Genomic DNA, 21,299 nt, shown 5'->3' with positions numbered 1-21,299 from the left:
CACAACCCCTCACCCCTACCCCTCAGTAGCTGCACTACTAAGGGGTAGTGTTTTGCTAGCTAATCACAGTAACTAGCTACATCCAGCTTGTCCTGTGGACTGAGCATTGCTGCTAATGATATGTATAGCACCACCCCCTGGATTAACAGCATTGGTTCCTTAGATTGATGACATCATATACCCAGCCTGCTTGAATCATTTTTTTTGAGACATGGTGTTTACTGCTTAGTTCACTCCTGACATGTCTTACAACACATGCACACACATTCTCACTGCACTATGATGTGCAGGCCAGGACATCTCTGCAGCGCTACAGTATTCAATATAAAATAGGCTTTGATACACATTATGCCGCATTATGGCAAATATTGCACCTCAAGGTTAAAAGTCTTTTCATACAAAAGGAATTGGTTCAAGCTCTCATCCCACTCGAAAATTTAAAAGGAACCCTGCCATAAAAGTAACAATAATTTATTCAACTTGGAAAATATCATATATAAATAAAAAAAAGTTATACAAAAGAAAGAGAAAGTGGAACCAGAGCAGGTAGTGCTGAGCTTCCAGTACAGTAAAAAAATAATGAAACATAAAGAAAAGTGCTGCTATAAATAAATAAAAACGCAATAAGATGCAAGACTGGCATCTTTCTTTTAGACACACCAATACACCACTGCACACACTCAGCGGGAGCCTCTTGTGAGAGTTGCAGGTCAGTGACTAGGCCTCTCCAAAACAATCCTGAATCAAACGCTCTCGCTCCATTCATTGTAAAAATGCTGGGCTCTGATTTGTCCTCTCTCTCAGTGTATTTTTTTTCTCCCTACAGTATCAGCACTCTGTTCGCCTTGCTGCAGTGCCTGCCATTAATACCCGTCAGGCCGGCTTGCTCCCACATCATATTTCTGCTGTTCTGCTGGAATATATGGAGTCCCTGTTCAGCCAGCACTCAGGAAAGCCTGCATAATTTACTACAAAACAGGAAACGTCATTTGTGTTCTGCACCGGTGGCCTGCTGAGCGCAGTCGCACGAAGCCAAATTTACTCCTACATGGTGAGCAGCCCATACAAAATCACACTGTAGCTATATGATATTTTACATGATTGTGCTGATATGCTCTTCTCCTGTGTTGTTACCTTGTCGTAGTAGAGAGGTTGGTGTGCCTCTGCGACTCCTGAAAGCTATACCCATGGGGGTCAAACCCCTGGCAGGTCCTACGAGGCTGAAAAGGTTTCAGAGTAGAGGTCAGACTAAATCTAGCACCTGGGCCTGTTGGTTGGGGGTTGGGCATGTGGCCAACAACCCCACCCCGTAAAAAAAAAAAAAAAAAAAAAAAGAAAATCTTGTTATGGAAACTACAATGGCAACAACTCAAACACCAAGCAGGCACATCTGCACAATTCTCCTTGCCTTTTCTGTGTCTGACTTTGTGCCCGTTCAATCTACTCTGTGCTAATTCACGCAGCATCATCAAAAATAGCCGAGGTGCTGCTGGTGGAATCACAAACATTGTGTAGAATGGCTGCAATCAGCTGCAGCTGACGTGGTGCAGCCGTAACACGACGCAGCCACGCCTGGTGGAATTTAGCCATTACAGTGTACTTGCACCGGGCAGTAGGCAAAATGATCCCTAATGAACACCTTCGGGAGGCAGTTAGAGATTCAAAAAATAATCTGCTCAGGCCCAAAGCTAAGATTCAGAATAGGAGCATGGAATGTACGCACCATTAATCAAATTCAACATTATTTTCTGGGCAATAAATCAATGACAAAATCCAAAAATGCATACAGAGCTGGTCATTCAACTTGTCAGTTCACATGACTGATAACTGGTTGAAGAACCAACTAGAAAATGAATGGAACTGTGATGCTTGTGTAGCTTTAGCTGTGCAGCTTTCAACGTCATTGCTGTGGCTTGTCATGTCACCCCATGTCCTCCTGGGGGTGTGGAATGTACACACCGTGTGTGAGACATCGAAATCGGTCCAAGTATTGCACCACCTGGAAAACGAAAGCCTGGGCGGTCAAAGAACACCTGGTGCAGAACAGTTGAAGGTGAGCTGAAAGAAATTAAACATGGGGCGAGGCTCGGAAAATCTCAAAAGAGCGAGATGACCGGAATCGGATCGTTGAAGCCTTATTTCCCAAATGGGAAGGAGAGGACTAAGTAGTAAGTTGATATGCTGGTTGAAGACCTGTGTGACCTAATTGTTTCATGAAGGTAACGTGGGTCATCATGTAAAGAGATGTGTCCAGTTAACACATTCAGCAGATTCAGACTGGTTAAGTTGGGATTTTTGATCAAAGTCAACATTATTTTCTGAGCTGGTTATTCAGTGAACTCTGCTGTAGTTCACATATCTAATAACTGGTTAAAAGGACAAGAAGAAAATCGATGGAACTGTGATGATTGTGTAGCTGTGCAGATGTTATGGCTTCCCATCTGCTTCTGTCTTGGATAGAGAGCTGAAAAGCTGAAATCTTGAGTTAGGGCCAAAAATGTGTTTAATGAAGTCACCGTGACCACTGATCTTTGAAAACCAAATCATCATGATAATCAGTTCATGTCTGAGTGAAAAATTGTGTCAGGTTTGAAGAAATTCACTAAAAGTGTTCTTGAGATATCACATTCACAAAAATGGGATGACCTGAAAACATAATGCCTCTAGCCATAAAAAGGGATAAAAGTCATGAAAAAAAAAGCTTTTTCAACAATTCTGATTCGCAGAGGTCCTCCAGGACACAGTCATGAATGTGCACCAGTAAAATTAGGCTGATCGGTCCAGTAGTATTCAAGATTAGCTCCGGACAAGCTCTAAGTCCATTGATCACATACACACATGGAAGCGATTACATGATCCCCTCCATAATAAAATACCTCGACTGAACAATGTAGACAAAAATCAGCCCACAGTTAAACCTAACTGCTGACCTTTTCCTTATGTATTATCATTACATTATTTTTTAAATGTTCATCCTTTATAAGGTAAAAAATCAATTTGTAGATGTGGATGGAATTCCATTTTTCAACTTCTTCTTTAGTCAGAATCTTAAGTACATTTTGCCAACTGATTTATTACACCGAGTTGCTTAATTCCATTTATTCTATTCTGCCGCTATTCCATTTCATTCTTCTGTCATTATGCAGCTGCTAAAAGTGCTCTTCTGGATATTCTCTCCATAATATCTTCAAATCAATATCAACAAATGCAAGCCGTCCCTCCAGTGTATGTCACAGCTAAATCTTTTTGACATTTTTATGAAGCACAGCCCCACATCACAAGCAGCAGCCTTCAAATTGAATATTGATTCTAATGATCTCTTCTTTGGGGCTGCAAGAGTTTGAATCTTAATAAAGCGAAGAGAAATGCGGCGCATTTTCAATTTCAAGAAAACTTTATACAGAGCCCCTGGGAAATTCAATGGTAATGTGATAGATTTGTTGGGGTCCTCATTCATGAAACAGATTCCAATGAACTTTTTTTTTTTTCTTTTTTTTTTTTTTGAGCGTGGTGAATCTTTTTGTAAATTTGTTTCGGTCTCTCTGGGGCAGCAGTCTACTTTATGGTGGGGCTGTAATCTCAATTAAATATGAACTCTTCAAATGAAGTGTACTGCTGCACAGAGGATAGGACTTACTAAAAAAAGTATCAAGCCTTCTTTCATTAAAGGTGGCCTAATATTTCTCAATTAACATGTTCCCGCTGCCAAAGCCCTGGAGTCAGTAGGCACACAGAAATTATAAGACATCTGAAGGGGAGAGCCTCATTAATTATTTTTTTCTAAAATGTAATTATTATGGGATGTTTTCATGATGGGTAGACTTCAGCATGATATTGTTGGAAAAAATGTTATTTGGGTGACGTGAAATCATGATGAATAAGTGGATAAAATGATAAAATGCACTGTGTTAATAGGTGCCCTTTCAGTGGAGAAAGGGTTTGACCACAAATGCATCATGAATTTCAATTAAATATAATGAAAAGAAAGATCTTTCTGAGTTTCTGCGTGCTAGTGCCCCACCATGCAGCACTTTTTTTTACCCCTGTTCATGCTTGCCAACCTTCGTGATTTTCCCAGGAGACTCTTGTTTTTCATTGCCCTTCTTCTGTATTTCTCCCAATTTCTGACAAATATTCACATTGTTTTTTTTTTTTCCTTTTCATTATCACATCCTGTTTCTGTCACTGTACAGCATTTATAAGCCCTACAATTCCAAAGTCTACTGTTTCTACCATCATACATACAGATACACCAAACCAGACTTCCTGGAAAAAGGAATTTCAGTTTCTTAAAGAGAGTTTTAAAGGAAAGGGGCATGCATTTAGTAAAATCAGTCTTCTTTCAGTGCAGTGTAAAAAAAACCGATTGAAAGAAGACTAATGAACATTAGTTTAATCTGGAGATTTAAGGAAATTTACACCAGTGGGGCAACTTATTCTGTATCTTTCCTGCCCTGTCCTCCACCCAGTGTGAACCCGTGATCCAACATCCCACGTTTCAGCAGCTGTAACACCTGGATAAGGTAAGTGATCTGGTCTGCCTTTGTGCCAAAACCTGATTGAGTTTGCCATCTGTACAGCCAAACTTTGTGTTATTTTGGAATCAATTTCCTGGGACAGGCACTAATGCTGTGTTCCATTAACCTCGGAAGACGGAGGCAGGACTGACGTCACGTCCGAGTTGACAGCGTTCCAGTAAACAAGTTGGGAAGTCAACAACAAGAAACAAGATGGAAAACTAAGATGGACACCACCAGGAAAGCCATTGTTGTTTTAGCAAGGTAAGCCATTGTCACCAATACCTGAGATAACATCACTGCAACACGTCCACAGATGAAACTGTATGCAGTTAATTTAAGACAACCCAAAATAAAACAGAAATGCTGAAATACAAAGCATATATATACTACAGCTTTTACATACTGTTCATCTTGTTATAGTCTCTATTACGTCTTTAATGTTGTGTTTGTCTTATTGTTTGTCTTTTTCAGCTTGTTATGTCTTTTACATCATTTTTGTCGTTACACCTGTTGTGTCTTTTACCTGGGTTTTGTCTTGTTATTTCATTTTTGCCTTGCCACACACTTAACATCATTTTCGTCGTTATGTGTTTACATCGTTTTCGTCTTGTTATGCCTGTTTCATCATTTAACTCGGTTTTGTCTTGGTATACCATTTTCATTTTGTTACATATTTTACATCATTGTTGTCTTGTTATGTCTTGTTTTGTCTCTATTATGTCTTTAACGTTGTGTTAATCTTATTATGTCGTTTTTGCCTTGTTATGTCTTTTACATCATTTTTGTCTTGTCACATCTTGTTAGGTTGTTTTCGTATTGTTACACCTTGTTCCATAATTTTTGTCTTACATCTGTATTACATCTTTTATGTCCTTGTCTTGTAACATTTTAGTGTAGTTTTATTGTCATTTTAGTCTTCTTACTTCCTGTTCATCTTGTTGCCTCTAATGTTATTTTTGTCTAGTCATGTATTGTTCTTTTTTTGTTCATTTTCTTCTTCTTGTACCTTTTACATTGTTTTCAACTTGTCATGTCTTTAAACTGATTTTGTCTTGTTAAGTCCTTTTGCCTTTTCTTCAACTTGTATTAAAACTAAAGTAATGAGCCTCTTTTGAAAATGTAAGGAGTAGAAAGTGCAGTATTTGTACTTAGTTACTTCCCATCTCTGCCAGTTTTTGTCCGATCTGGGGTGTTGGTCTCCAAAAACTGTCGCTGAGTGGAAAAATCAGTGCAATTAAATTAAATATGCCCATTTAAGGGTTGTTATTTCCATCATTTAAGTTGACTGCATCGAGTCATGCAGTTATGCTGATCTCATCCACGCTGGTCTCCATTTTCTGGCACATTTTCAGACTCTGGCAGAGGCTGAATAAATTCAGACATATGGACAGCAATTCAAAGGTCTAGAGTCAGGCTAATCAACAAAGAGCCATGCTAAGATATCTCCCAGCTGTTATCAGAAGGCCTGCTGTCGATCCAATAAAATCGACCCAATAAATATGAGCTCGCCCCGTCCCAAATAACAACCACCTGAGATGGCCCAGAACGCACATTAGTTAATCCTTACAGGGCCGTGGCAACAGTTGACAACATGTGTTTACACAGAGACTGAGGCACTCACTCACACAGCAAACAGAGGACAGTAGAGAAGGAGGATCCTCTTTATGAGCACCATGTTGCAAAAAAATCCAATCAACCTCTTTCACCATCATGCAGTGCTGTCTGAGATGAGGGTGAAGTAACACCATGAAGCTGTAAAGCGAGGTTTGCATAAACACTCTGGGAGTTAAGGCGAGGGATGGAGGGATGTTCCAACACATGGAGAGACGTCCTCAGGTGCATCTAGAGCACTTTTTATCTCACAGAGTGTTTCGCCTTGAGAATACTTCAATAAATGACTATCTAGGATGGGAGTGAGATTGCTCATTCCCCTCTCATATCTTTTTACCTGAAAAACTCTGCCACGATCACTAAAAGTCATCATATACACAAGTAACCTGGCTTGTACACCACACACAGCAGCCTGACATCACTATTTGGGAAGAGTCACAAGTAATGCAGCTACTAAAATCTGCACAGGTGGCAAAAGTACACAGTCAGTACTCAAATATTTGTACTAAAAAAACTGGTAAAAGTAGAAGTACTAATTCAACTTCTTTACTAAAGTAAAAGTGAAAGACTACAGGCTCTAAAATGTACATTTCTGTGCAAATTGTCCTCTTACGTCTTGTTGCATCTTTATCATGTGGTTATGTTTTTTAAGTGTTGTTACTTCATTTCCTTGTTGGTATGCTCTTTCAGTGTTGTTACATTGTTTTCATCTTATGTTATTTTCATTTTGTCATGTCTTTTTGACTTGTTACATCTTTTATGTTGCTTTTATTTTGTTACGTTGTTTTTGTTTTGTTACATTGTTTTTGTCTTGTTACATCTTGTGCGTCGATTTATTTCTGCTGTCTTTTTTGTCTTATTTCGTATTTTTCGTCTTTTTACGTCCTTACATTATTTTGATTGTTGTCTTTTTTGTCTTGTTTCATAGTTTTTCTTCTTGTTTTGTCTTTTTACGTCATTTTCCTCTTGTCATGTCTTATATGTCGTTTTTTGTCTTGTCACTGTACATTACATTTCATCTGCCATGCATGATATGCACTGATGGATAAACTAGGGAAAGGTCTTTCCATAATAATTCCCCTCAAATGCCTTAAAAGTAAAGTAACGACCCTGTTTTGAAAATGTAATGAGGAGAAAATACAGATATTTGTGTTAAAATGAAGGAGTAAAAGTAAAAAGTTGTCAGAAACATAATACTCTTGCTAAGTAAAGATACCCGAAATATCTGAACCACTGGATTAGTTGCATGAAGAAGAAATGTTTCTACTCAATCTTTCCTCTGGATGTCTGAACTCCAACAGTCCAGTACCATGTTGCAGCTAATGCAACACAATGTGCCAGTCGGTGTCACGTTCCACCTTAACCTCACTCATAAAAAAGAACCAGAGATACTCAGACTCCTTTACTGGGGCAGTGACTCACTGAACAGCCCTGTGGCCTAGAAATTACCTTTATATACAACTAATTTGCCAAAGCAAATATGTTTTCAGGGAAATGTAATGTCAGTCGAATCAGGTTCTCTATTAACATAATGAACAAAATAACAATAATCATAATAATGAATGTAACTGACAAGGTGCAAAAATGTTGACAGTGAACATGTCAGTAAAATGTTCACTGACACCATATTTTATTTGCTTTCAACCAAATTAGCCAGCTTTGTAATACAATATAACACAAAAGTCGGGAGTGACTTGAAATCATAATCTTTCCCAAAGCTTTAAGGAGCAATATGTAGCAGTTGCACATGCAAAACTGAACCCTGCAGTCCAAATATCAAACAAGAGCAATAGCTTGTATATAAAATAGGTTAAAATCATGTTTAATATGCAATCGATGTTTGAAGCGAGTTGTTTCCCCCTGCAACCTCTGCCCCACACTCAGGGAAGGTTTTGCAGGCCGCTGGTGCTACGTAGGAGCACAAGACATGTGCAACCTTATAGACTGACAAGAACAAGTGAGGACGAGTCCTCCACTGTAAGTTGATGAGCTGTTTATAACTGTCAGTTGTCTGTCAATGTAAAGTTAAGCCCATTATCCTGAAAACAAAAGCACAGTCCTCTGAAAGTACACACTCTGGACTTCCAGTTAGGTGGCTGCATGTCTCACTTCCTGCCAAACTCCATTAACATTTTGCTCAGTTTAACAGGCATGAACATCTAGTCCTTCCACGAGATTATTAATGATTTCTTACTACTCATAAATACACACTAACTCGTTCAGCAAATAATCTGCATTAATTTGAACTCTAATAAACTGGAAACGGGCAAAAAAAACCAAAAAAAAAACAGAACACTTACTCTGGCCCAGAATTATTTCAAAGGGGGACACAGAAACTGCAGTGCTGAGTATTTGAGAATATATCTCCTTGATCTCTGATGACATATTGCGGTCATTTTATGATTTATTACAGTAAATATATTACAGATTCCTCCTTTAATCAAAGTGCTTTTCTTGCAGGAATCTGGACGCAAACCCTCAACTGGATTGGACCCTGAGACTCTGTGCATGAAAATCAGAAGCAGAATCAGCACAGCCTCGGTGGCGTACAGCAACTGCTGAAAACTTGCTGGAGGTGCGGAAGCTTGGATGTCAAGTGGATCTCAGCGGAGCACTACAGGTTGTCTACACCACATGTATGCTTACTGTGCATTAGGTTGTGTGAACTGCCAAATCGCTTCACAGATCCTGTTACACAGATGCACAAGTTGTCTTTTGCCAGTTCTCCACTTCCAAAATTTCAAAAAAATAGATTACAGGCACCTTTTTTCTAAAAAAAAGTGTCCCAATGTGAAGTTAAATGAATATATTCAATGGCAAAAAGCCTAAAGATTCAATGTTATGACTCAACGGTGAAAAGCCCAGGGTTACATCCATGATGGATTGTTTTAATTTTCCTCCTCTACCGCCCATCAGATTGAGACACTTCCTGGTGAATCATCCCTTCCCAAAATCCACTTGATCAGTTGCCACAAAAAAGGACGTGAGTGGCTAAGTGGCAACGCTGATTGTCCAAATGAGATTCATAATGACAGGCCACAAGCATAAGACTGGTTAGAGCTACATCTCCTGGTTCTTTTTTTAGGTTGACTTGGGTAACTATCTGGGAAGTCATCCTAAGAAACTGTTTGGAAAAAGGCAAGCACTTTCAAAAACACTTGGCAGGTGATTGGATGAACCATCTGTCTATCACCTAACATCTTACACAAGCTAACTTCATCCAAGACTCATGAAATCAGACTGGTCGGGAGGCCAAACACTGGAAACATCTTTTCCAAGAAGAAAAGTCTTTAAGAAATACTTTCCAGTTCTGATGCGGAACTGATGCTATCACAGTATCTGTGCTAAGCTCTTAAGGAGCCTCCATTGTTTGTTCAAGACGAGTCGTTTCCGTGGACGCGTCTTGCTGTTGTCACACTTAAATCCACGCCTGTAGCTGCCAGCGGTCCCTCCAAGGATGCTGACTGGCTGCACCACTTTTGGTGTGGACACAACAAGATAACTTGAATCCTGGCAAGATGGATTCTCACGTGATCTCACGAATCCAGCTGCCTCGCTAGGTAAGATAAGCTGGCTTTTCCCTGGAATTCTTGCCAAAATCTGCTCCCTTTTCCAGGAGGAAATACCTACAAGTCCATAATTGTCAATATGTTGTGCTTGTGTGTGTGTCTGTCTGTGTGTTCATGCACTAAACACCATCTTACATATTGAACTCAAGAAACCCCCCTCCAAACATCACTGATGCTACTATGCAAAGCAGCTCAATAGCACACAACTCCGACCTCAAATTGCAAACGCAAATTCTCGATGTCGATTAATTGATTAATCATTAATCATTAACATCCTCACTCCGAACTTAGTTTTATCCTCCACATGTCCCGGTTTTCATTGGCCTGTTTGCATAAGATGGCTACAAAATGCAGATGAAAGTTTTGGATATGAATTCAACTTGTACTCAGTACTCAATTATGATTTTCAAAGTAACTAAGCAGATTACATGGTGTAATGAATTCTTCATTCCAAGTAAAAGTACAGACTTGAAAATCTACTCATAAAATTACAAGTACCCAAAACCTATGTAATTACAGTAACTTGAGTACTTGAAATTAGTTATTTCCACCCTTGTAAAACCTTGCTGAACGTCCCTGCTCCATATAACATTTTCACACTGTCTGTAATTTGGCCAGCAAAGCAATAGCTGTAGGCTAGAGTAGTGATGAGGGCTGTATCAAGTGATATTTCTTTACATTTATAGATTTTACTGAGGTTTTCAAATGAAGCTCCAAATGTCTTTCATCATATTTTTTTTTTCTTCATCACCCCAAAAAAACACAAACAAAAACAAAAACCCTAGAACAAAATAGGGTTGGGCGATTGGACGAATATATTGTCTGTTGGAGATGGGCTGAATCCATCGCAGATTGCTTATTTGGCTGACTTTTCAGGGCGATTTTTGTAATTTTATTATGCAGTCTGCAGAGTGACAGCCTCTGCTCTGCACCGCGCTCTCGTCCAGCGGCGCAGTACACACCCACTCAGCCGACCATGAAAACAGCCTGCAGAGTCAGACTCTTTACACTCACACACACACAGTGAATTAAGGATTTATTTTGACCAAACCAGAGTTGGTGATTGTTGGTAGAGTGGACAGCCTAACAAAGATGGTTTTGGTGAGTTTTATATTTTCTGTCGAGTTTGAATTAAGTGTGTTTTCAGCGGGGCTAATGAGCCAATTATGCTCGTCTTAGTTTGGTAAAAGAGAGAAACTTGAATTCAGAAGGTGTACCGTCATATTTTTTTGTTTAAAATGGAAAATAAGTGTGAGAACATGTCATTTGTAGACGCTTTGTGAGTTTATTTTGTCTTTTGGATGTAGTGAACGTACGCAGCATGCCACTTGCACACATCTGCCAGCTGAGACTGGAGAGGACAGGAGGAGGTGGGGGTGGGGACGAAGATATCGCCAGTCACCAATGGATGGGCTGACGATGATCAAATTTTAACATGCCGCCCAACTCTAGAACAAAATCTTAATTTGAGTAAAGTGATTCACTGGTTTAAATTAGTTTATCTTTTTTATGAGAGCCAAAATAGATTATTTTTTTTGTTACTGTGGTCATATGAATGTAATTCATGGTGCTGTTAGGTGGCTGATAGACTGAGCTAATCCAGGTGCTGTCTCCTTTTGTGTGTAGCAGGTGGGAGACTGCAGCAAAAATGCAGTTTTTGAGATGTTAAACTCTAAAAACTATGGTCAAAACACAATGTTTCATTAGATAAAAATGTGTTACGAATTTTCTACAAATAGTATAATACTAATAACATTAGTTTAGCCTAACCTTTATCTGCTATGGTGCAGAAACACCAGCTTTAAACAGAATGTGTAGCATTCAAATATTGATTTAGCGTTATGGAACATTCCTAGTGGGAATACAAAGCAACGTGGGTGTTAGAAGGTTGCTCGCAATGCATCCTGGTACATACAGGCACTGCTGGCACAGCTCCACAAGCAGGCAATTAATTGCTTCAGTTGACTACATTTACCATCAACACTGACCGGACATCCAAATAAAAAAGTGGTGAATGTTGCCTTTAAGTGATGCAAACAACAGTTTCTTTGCGGTGTAGCTTTTATAACCACCAATAACTGATTAAACTGAAGTTGGAACACTTCCTGTAGCATATTTACAACAGAGCAAATATACGAAGCAAACAGCCAAAAAGCAGATTATAAACAGCGCACACGCACACACACACACACACACTCACAGATACAACTTACCCACAGATACATCATCATGATGACTGGAGCACTGAGTGCTTTCCCCTGCAGCAGCGGGACAGATTGCTCCTTTACTTTAAACACACGTTGTGCCTCCTGCAGCCTGCGTGTCCCTCGCTCACCAGCTCACCATCACACTCAGTGCGTGCCGACTCTTCTTCTTGGACTGGGAAGATGCCTCTGACCCTTTTATTATTTTCCCTTTGACTTCTCTTTCTTGCTCTCTACTCCTTTTGTGTAAAATCCTGCTTAGCCACCACTTCTCTCCGAGTGTGTGTTTCGGTATGCGCAAGTGTTTCAGTGTGTGTGTGACAGAGAGAGGGAGAAAGAGAGCCTAATGACTAAATCTACTCTATGCAGCAGGAGGCTACGGTACACCACTGCACAATGAAACCGAAAGAGAGAGACTGAAGAGGAGAGGTGGAGAAAACACACACACACACGAATGTGTACACCCAGCTGAAGTGTTCTCTACATCTCACAGTCATAATGAATGGAAGTTTTAAAGGTCGTGCAAAGCAACAATAAATGTGTTCTGAGTTTGTCTCATCATAGAAACGTGTTATCAACCACCCAGCCAAATCTGAATGATTTAAAATTACATAAAGTTAGGTCTCAAAATCATGAAAAAAAACACCACTATGACCTGAAAACCACCTGAAACATGGACGCTGTGTCTAGCAGTATTACTGGACATGTCCAGACATGTTTGAGACACCAGAGCCAGAGGACGGTGACAGGATGGTATTTTTTTTCTTCTGTGTCAAGTTGATGGAACTGAAGTGATCTGAAGTGAACTGCTGGGCTGATCTGGACTGAGAGAGTCGCTGAAGGTACTTCCCAGTAGGGCAGGGTTGTGCGGCTTCTATAATCAGTCCCTTTTTTTGGGGGGGAGGGGGGCCCACAGCCTAAAATGCCTGATTTCACAATAGCTTTTCTATTTCTATGCTTCTATTTTCAATGCTTTTAGGCATTTTTTTTGCAATGAAAGTATAGGACAAAGAGAAAACTGCAACAAAAGGTCACACATTTTTTGTATAATTCAAATATCAGAGGCAACTTGTTCCAAGGAGAAAATGCTCAGGATTGCAAAAATTCTAACAAAATATGCTCTTTTGTAGATGAGGAAGTGCATCTGTGGGGTATTCCACAAAGAAACAAAGGGCCCTATCTTACGCTGATCTAAAGCGCAAGTGGAAAATTCAAGGTGTGTCCAAATCCACCTTTACCAGGGATTTGGGCGCAAATGATATTTTGCCCTGCCCTGCACCAGCAGCACACAGCAGAATACACCTATCAGGTGTGCTCAAGTGCCCTCATTAATTCACAGGTGAGTTTAGGCCTAACGTGCAATAAACCAATCAGAAAGTCAGCTCTCATCACCTTTAAGAGGCAGATGCGCCAGCAATCCTTGTTTTTCTGGATCACAACAAACACGCAGACACAAACACTACAGCTGCTCCAGCTGTCATGCTGACTCATCTGATAACGACGATCTGACAGCTGTGATCCCGTCCCGTTCGCACTTTGCAGGTCTGTTTAGATTTAACAGACGTTATAATTACAAAAAAAATTCTTTTTCTGTATTAGTGAGTTTATCTTTAAAGACACACAGGTGTGCACGGCTGTTAAACATTCATGAAAAGTGCTCTGTGATTGTGGAGATGTGTATGTGCCTCAGCCAAGCGCGAGGCTCATGAATACTTTCTACTTCAATATTTACACTTTATTGCTGATAGAAAATATGTTCAAATAACAATTTACTAATCCACTTTCACGTGTGAGGAAGAGAGTGAACATAAATGAAGGTGTTTTGTGATTGTGAAGACGTGTGCGTGTTTCGGCCAAACGTGCTGGGTGCTATCTTGTGCTGAAAGACCACAGACTTTGCACTTCAACCAGGTTTTAGGTGGTCTAAAGCACAAGCGGTTTTTACTCCAACGGGCTGAGCACAAGAGCAAATGCATCGGACCACACCTGAACACAGAAATCGCCAACAACAGTTGAATGGTCAAACTCCACAATTCAGTACTACTTCATTCTCAGTCTTTTCACGTTTTCAGCAACTATTTTCTAACATGTATAGTGTGTTTAGAAGAAAAAAACTCCCCCTTTCCTTTACACAGATTTTAAAGTGATGAATGGAAACAATTACATACAACAGCTGCAGCTGCTGGATGGCCAGCCTGTAAATTGTCTCAGAAAAATTGTAGAGATTATCAAAGCTTACAGTGCAGCCACTTCCATAATAAAGAAGACCATTAATTGAAATCAACCTTCACACCCCCATTTCAGCCTCTCAATTTCCAGTTTGTGGAAATATTCATTTTGGCTAGCCTTGTGCGTGTGCACCCACCACAGACAGACTGTCAGCCTCTGTCAGCCAGCGTATTATCTACAGTAGATGATAGTTGACACACCCTCAGTTTGGAGAAGCAGCAGGAGTACTGGTGTAGGAAGCTAAGCAATGTACTGCTGTGGACAGGGTCAGCAACAAAATGTATTTTAGCCACTAAAACAAATCATTATTAGTTTAGGTGTATAGTATATTCAGAATATTTTCACCACTTTGCCTTGTTGTCAGATGGGAAACTGCCGTTACATCACTCGCTCCAAACAAACCAGACTCTTTTGGCAAAATAAGTAATTTTACCTGACAGAACACAGGAGATGTTGGTCTACCACTGCCTCAACCTGTTAGTTTCTTTGTGCTATTGTGTGACTTCAGTGTTTTAAAGGTTTTGTTTTAAGTATGAATGTGGGAATGTGAGCTTCAATGATTGTTTGTCTCTATGTGCCAGCTCTGTCATGAACTAACGATTTGTCCAGGGTGTATCTCGTTTGTCGCTCAAAATCTGCTGGGATAGGCTCCAGGATAAGTGGTTATGGATGGATGGATGGATGGATGGATGCATGGATGTTCATGTCTTGAGTGAAACCAAACCACGTTTCATTGCTGGAACTTTCCTTATGATCTACAAACCCTTGGAGGAACATTTCTAACTCAGGGACCCAAATTAAAGTAACTGCTTCCGAGGTAGTCCTTTCCAAAACTCCAGGAACTTTGGGAGTGGGGCTTGCAGTGCTACTCCTGTCTCTTTATATGGCATCAATAATGTTGTATAGTCATGCACAAAAATGACTTGCTTTTTCATACAGAACAATTTGCCTAAACAACAATGGGCTGAAGGTTACTTTTTAGTTTCTTGAATAGAAGTTACTGGGACTAAAAGTTCTGCATACTTTAGATGGAAATTTGGTCCAAGATCCGACGCTAACTTCTTTTTAAGATGTTATGTAAGTTTTGGACGGACAGATGGATAGTGCCTGAACATGACAATTTGTCTGGTTGCAACTGGAGTAAAAACCATGGAATCACTGACCTCTAGACACATTCCACATTCCTGCTGGTGAATGTGGCTGTATGCGTGCATAGGTATACATAACTGAGCCAGAGGTAACGAGGTGAAAACCACTCCTCTAAATCTCCCAGTGTGCCCTACGTTACTTTATGCACCATATTTCTTTACTTTATGATTTCTATCAAATGCACAAAAAAGATTAGAATGTACAATCAGTACGTGGAACTTCCCAGAAATTACAAGCTGCATGGGTTGTCTGTGTAAACCTCACATTTGAATATGCAACTCCTCCTATCCTCTACTTCCAAAGCCGCTCATTATTTCCCACTGACATACATGCAATTTCCTCCTGCATAAAAATAATAGACTAATTAAGAACAATATTATATTTTACTGTTATGAAGGCTGCACCAGAAGCATTCTATCATACAGTGAGCTTTAATTAACAATGTAATTTTCACCACCTGTAACCTTAATATTTTAAAAGATGTTATAGAAGCAAACCAAATAGGACACGCTGGATAAATGTGCTTCACAGTCTGTTTGTGCCTTATACTGAGGGGAAGTTATCAGTATCCTAAAGAAGTAGGGCTACAAATGACTTAAAACATCTCCGACTGCAGCTCTAGTACAAAGCAGCATCAGCATCAGAATGCAAAAGTATTTCAGACATGGCATCTAGTACGGCAGATTGGTCAGTGCCCCCATGCTTGACTCTGTGTGTACCCCTGTAGCCTCATTTCTATAGCATTATGTTCAGTTTCATTTATGTGACGTCAAAGACAGGTGATGAAGTATGAAGAGTGAGAAAGTGTGAGGAGAGTGAGGGGAGGTCAGCTGGAGGGATGAGTCAAACAAACAATGGACACCAAGGAGAATGAGGTTCTAACTTGACACGACATGTTTTTTTTATAATGAACCATCTAGGAAGTCGTCCTTAGGAACTGTTTGGCAAAGGGCAGGAACTTTCAAAAAATAAAACACTTGGTAGATATCACAGTATCTATGCTAACCTCTTCAGGAGCTGCCATTGTTTGAGACAAGTTGCTTTCCTGGACAGTTGTTGCTGTCGTCACACCAAAAACCACACCCCTAACTGCGAGTAGTTCCTCCGAGGACGCTGATTGGCTGCACCACTTTTGGTATGGACACAAACTAACTTGAAGCCTGGCAAGATGGATTCTCATGTGATCTTGCGAATCCAGTTGCCTCACAGAGTAAAATCTGGAGGAGGTTTCAAATGCAATTGTGATCACATTTCTACAGATATGTGTCAGTCTGTCTTTTGTGTCACTCGCAACAGGACTCACAACAACACCGTCAAATCCAGAATGACAGTGGTGCATCAGAGGGACCGAACATCACAATGTACACAAAAGCCTCCTTTGTCACTGAGCTTCTCTGGTGCGATGGAGGAGTTTAGCACTGCGACCTGACAGCGACATAGTTACAGACATACTTGCCAAAATCTACTATTTCCAGCCGAACAATAATACAGCTACACCAAACCAGACCTTCTTTAGGAATTCCCGTTTTGAAGGAAAGGGGCTTGCATTTTTTTTTTTTTTGAATCAATTTTCTTTTAGGGGCAAATTAAAACTAAATAAATGAAAAAAGAGGATGACTATAAATTTATGCAAGAGGGACAAATTATTCTGTGTTGTCTCCTGAGAATTAAAAGCAAAATTAAAAAGATTCAACATAAAACGCTGTTGAAGTGCGCTTATTATTTTGTTATATTCTTTCTTTTAAAGCCACCTGAATACAGGAAACGAGGTCTCAGGGTTGGAAAGTATGGTTAATGATGCTGATGTTGTTATAACAGCAGCCCATCCAGATAGAGTGGTGATGTCTGCCTTGAAGATCTGATTTGAGAAACAAATCTGATTTGCCTGCAGTCTGAACAAAGCCCAAGATCCCAGGGTTCATGGTGTGTTTATGTAAGTCAGATACTGTGCAGCTGTGAGCACAGAAAACACAATGCCAAACAGGATTTTCCATTATTATGATTAATACAGTCATAGTTTAAACATCCTTAACCACATTTTATAGAATGACATCCCAAATTCTGACTGGGTTTCACAGTTTGCATAGGGTCACCGAAATAATTTAAAATAACTGTCCTTGACCCTAAAAAAAGATGATAAATACCGAACTCAAATATCAACATTTTTACATAATGGGATTAAAAAGTTATAGAGGATCCTACTGTGATGAAAAAAGAAGGAGTGTTTATGAAAAGAATCCCAGAGGGGCCAAATAACCAAACAGAAAAAACTAAAAATTCAAAGTCCAGATGCAATCTGAGAGTGTAATCTATTTGCTTCTCATTTCCCCATTATCCTGAAGGAAATACTTGCTCATTTCTTTATGGCTATGGACAATTAAAAAAGAAATGAAATCGGCTGGTAGCTGTGTGTAGAGGGGATTGCAATAAGATGCCGAGGCATGAATAATAACACGAAGGCTGGAAGTTTATTTTTAGACTCAAAATGTACCCACAATTTAATGAGAGTTATGCTGCGTGGCATCAAAGCCAACACGGCCTGTACTGTCTGCTGCTGTAACTGCATTTGATTTTTTTTAAGGTCCACGGTTGGTTATTGGAAATATTTAAAAAAAAAAAAAAAAATCACTTTTGCTTAACTTAGCAATAAAATACACAACTAGACTCAAAATCCCATGAGGCAAGAAGACGGCACAGAGGCGAGATCTCTGACTCATTAAGTGTGGATATGAGCTAGCTCTACTCAATCTGCAAGATTTATAATGAGGCTCCCAGTTTACTGCTATTCTCAAGCCTCTTGTCAAGTCGGTAATGAGACCAAAACATGCTCATCATACAGATGCTTCATGCACACGCGTTAAATCAAACATTCATTCATACTGTAAGTGCCCGAGGCGTGCAACATATGCACATACAAACTACAAACAGGACTACAAGCCCTGTAATCTGAACAAGTGTTGCACTTTGATTCATTATTTATCAAGCTACAATAAACTAAAAATTGCAAACTTGCAAGTTATTTTGTTGGTGGTGGCTCTTATAATATCATTAAGTCAGGTTAACTTTTGTTTGCAATGTTGTTTCTTCTCTTAAAGGTCCAGTGTGCAAGAATTAGGGGGATTTATCGCCAAGAAATGGAATATAACATTCATAACTGTATACTCAATAGTGTATAATCAGCTGAAAATAAGAATCATTATGCCTCATGCAAGAACCATTCGTACGAACAGATTTGCTCTGAAGTGGTGTGTGTGTCATTACAAGAGAACTTGTGGCTTTCACTAATTTTCTCATATTTTGAATTTTCTTTCAGACACAAACACGATTTCCGAGTGGTCCGGACGTGTCGTGGAGTCACGTGCAGTCATTCATTCAAAGATCTATTATTACCTGCTGTCAGGTGTATTGGCCGTATATCTTGCAGGTTTATGAAGTCTCTGTCCAGGTGAATATCACTTATTCTGTCCTCTGTCTCCCCTTAACCCTCCCGTGTCGCTGCAGTCATCGATCGCCCCTTACTGTGGCTGTGGCGAGTCGTTTCCTCTTTATTTCAGAGACAGTCCGACTCTCAGGTAACATGACATTAACAGCACTTGCTTTTTCCCGTTTCTTTGCTTTAGCAGGTCTTTTAATTCCACTGCTGACGCTGTTAAAATTACAGATTTCCCCTTTATGGATCTCTGAAAGCAGGACATCAAACTCTGAACTCATAAAGTTCTTCTTTTTTCTCTGTGATGTCATTTTCACACGCATGTGCAGTCAAATATGCACAAGTGGATCATTTACACGGTTTTCTGAAGTCACAAGCGTTCGTTGAATCTGACATGGCGTATTCATACGAGCCCTACATACAAAAAAAGTAAAAGAAATTTAAGATAAGAATACAAAAATGTTGCATGAGGCCCATTGGGTCCTTTTCCATGGAGGCGGCCATGTTGCACCGCCAGCTCTCGCTTCCGAGCCATCAAATACAGCAGCTTGGTCCATGCCTCATGCCTCAAACCATGATGCTGTAGAAACCCCTGTAGTGCTATACTTTGATGTGCTGTTGAAGTCGGTCAGATTTTCTGGGAAACATGTTTACTCAATCTACATGAAGCTAAAACTAATACTGAATTATGTTTGTGAGCTCGGCTCTGTTAAACTTAGCAGTATGTTAACAGAGCACAGCACAGTGCCCTGAATCCAGTTTGGTTCTAAAAGGAAATTAACACTCGTTATCCAATCAACCAATTTATGTACTTGTCAAAGTCAAAGTCAAAGTCAGCTTTATTTGTCAATTCTTCACATGTGCTTGACATACAAGGAACCGAAATTACGTTTCTCGCTGTCCCAAGCGTAGACAAGGACAACAGTAAAAGTGCAGATGCACAACAAAAACAACAAGACAAATCCTAAACACAGTAGTATTAAATAAACACTTGGTATTTACCTTGACAAATGCTGCAGGACGGTGTGTTTTCAGGTGTCTTTGGTGCACGTCTTTAAACCACAAGGTGCACATCTTAATTTGTAATGATACCCTCAGTCTGACTTTCAGTTTGAATATAAAAGGAAAGTGTCCACAGACAGGTCGTCTCTCCTCTTTCCTTTCTTTTCTTTACGCTTAAAAAGCCTCTGGTGAAGATGAGGTCAGATTTATTAGTGCTTTGAAGTGGCTGATTAAAATGAGCAGAAGCTAACTAACAGAACTATTTCGTCTTGTCATTATTTGTCGGGGGAAAGAATGAACAGAGATTTCATCATAAATTTTTGTCAATATTTCTTTCACCCACGTCGTTGTCACAATTTAGTCATGAAATAAAAGGACGTCAATGAAAACTGATCGTCAAAATTTTCATTGAAAAATGAACACTTTGCCACCATAGGTTCTCTTATACAGTGGTCATTTAAATTTTATATTTTTTTATTAATCTAAATTTATTGTTAGACTTCGTGCTGCAATATCACTTCACAACAGATTTGGTTATTTTATTATTAAGAGCAAACTTAATAAACTTGCAGAAATACGAATAAACACTTCTAATAAAACTGGTGCACTTGTTTAAATCAGCATAAAAAAAGTATGTTATAGCATGGACAGTAGTAAATAGGTCTGCATTTATATATAGTCTTATATGATTGACAGTATCTGTTGTCCACAGCTGCTTTAGACTTCAGTTCATGAAACATCTGCAGCTACCTGAGGCCAAATCTGCAGCCTCTGATTGGAGATGTGCCGCACAAGAGTGCACCACCGTTACACACAACTGAAGTAAACAAATCAGCTCCAGAATAACCCTGTATGACCAGGTTTGATGCATACGACACGTACGATGGGGTCAGTCCTCACGTGGACTGATGGGGTTGAGCTTGAAGTAGCTCTGTTCTATCTTCACTTTTGGTTCTAAGGGCAACATTGTATGGCTGTGGATTGTACCTTCACATTTCGGTGTTGTGTTTATGCGTTGCCATAGCAACCTACCATATGCCATGTGGGTTTCCTGTTACCTGTACCTTTAATCTCTTCTCACTTTGAATCAATATGTGACCATCACTGATGCATGTCCTTAAACATGTATGTATTATAACATACTAAATATTGCATGGACACAAATACACATAGTACATGCAAATACATGTAAGTCAGGTATGTGAAGGGATTTCTGGGAATTTCCATGTAATCAAGTGCATAGTTGCATGGAAAACTGTGTGGATGCCTTCATACTGTACATGCAGGACTTACCCTCAGCTGGTCCTGCTCACAGCTCATTAGTTGGCCTGAAATTTACAAGAGGAAAAAAAAAACAATTAGTTGTTGATTCTGAAGTGTCCACAGTCCTTAAAAAGCGTCTACCACACATGAAAACAACAGTGTTAAATGATCCACCCACACTGCGACAGTGAAAGCGAAGAGTAAACTGATCTGTAACAAGACTTCAGTGTTGCTGAATTTCAGTTCATTAATGGAAATTGTTGGTTGCACAAGCCTGAGAAAGAGAATAGCAATAATCAGACCTTTATTAGCCAAAGTCAGC

General features: G+C 39.7%; 1 protein-coding gene across 2 annotated transcripts in view; it reads right to left on the bottom strand.

Annotated features, from left to right (window-relative positions):
• rbfox1 (RNA binding fox-1 homolog 1) overlaps window positions 1–21,037 on the bottom strand; it is a 227,617-nt gene extending 206,580 nt beyond the window's left edge. The window contains exon 1 of one of the 2 annotated variants that reach the window (XM_084744732.1): window positions 21,008–21,037. In XM_084744732.1, coding sequence (XP_084600858.1) covers window positions 21,008–21,034 — 27 coding nt within the window. In that variant the 5' untranslated portion in view covers window positions 21,035–21,037. Of the gene's footprint in view, window positions 1–11,913; window positions 12,199–21,007 lie in introns of those variants that run through there. The other variant, XM_084744733.1, reaches the window with a different exon arrangement.
• Window positions 21,038–21,299: the final 262 nt, after the last annotated feature.

Source organism: Lutjanus erythropterus, chromosome 19, assembly GCF_056507025.1.
Source record: "Lutjanus erythropterus isolate fLutEry1 chromosome 19, fLutEry1.hap2, whole genome shotgun sequence".
Taxonomy (NCBI): Eukaryota; Metazoa; Chordata; class Actinopteri; order Lutjaniformes; family Lutjanidae; genus Lutjanus; species Lutjanus erythropterus.
The sequence above is the reverse complement of the archived record's forward strand: the minus strand, read 5'-3'. Positions and strand labels throughout refer to the sequence as shown.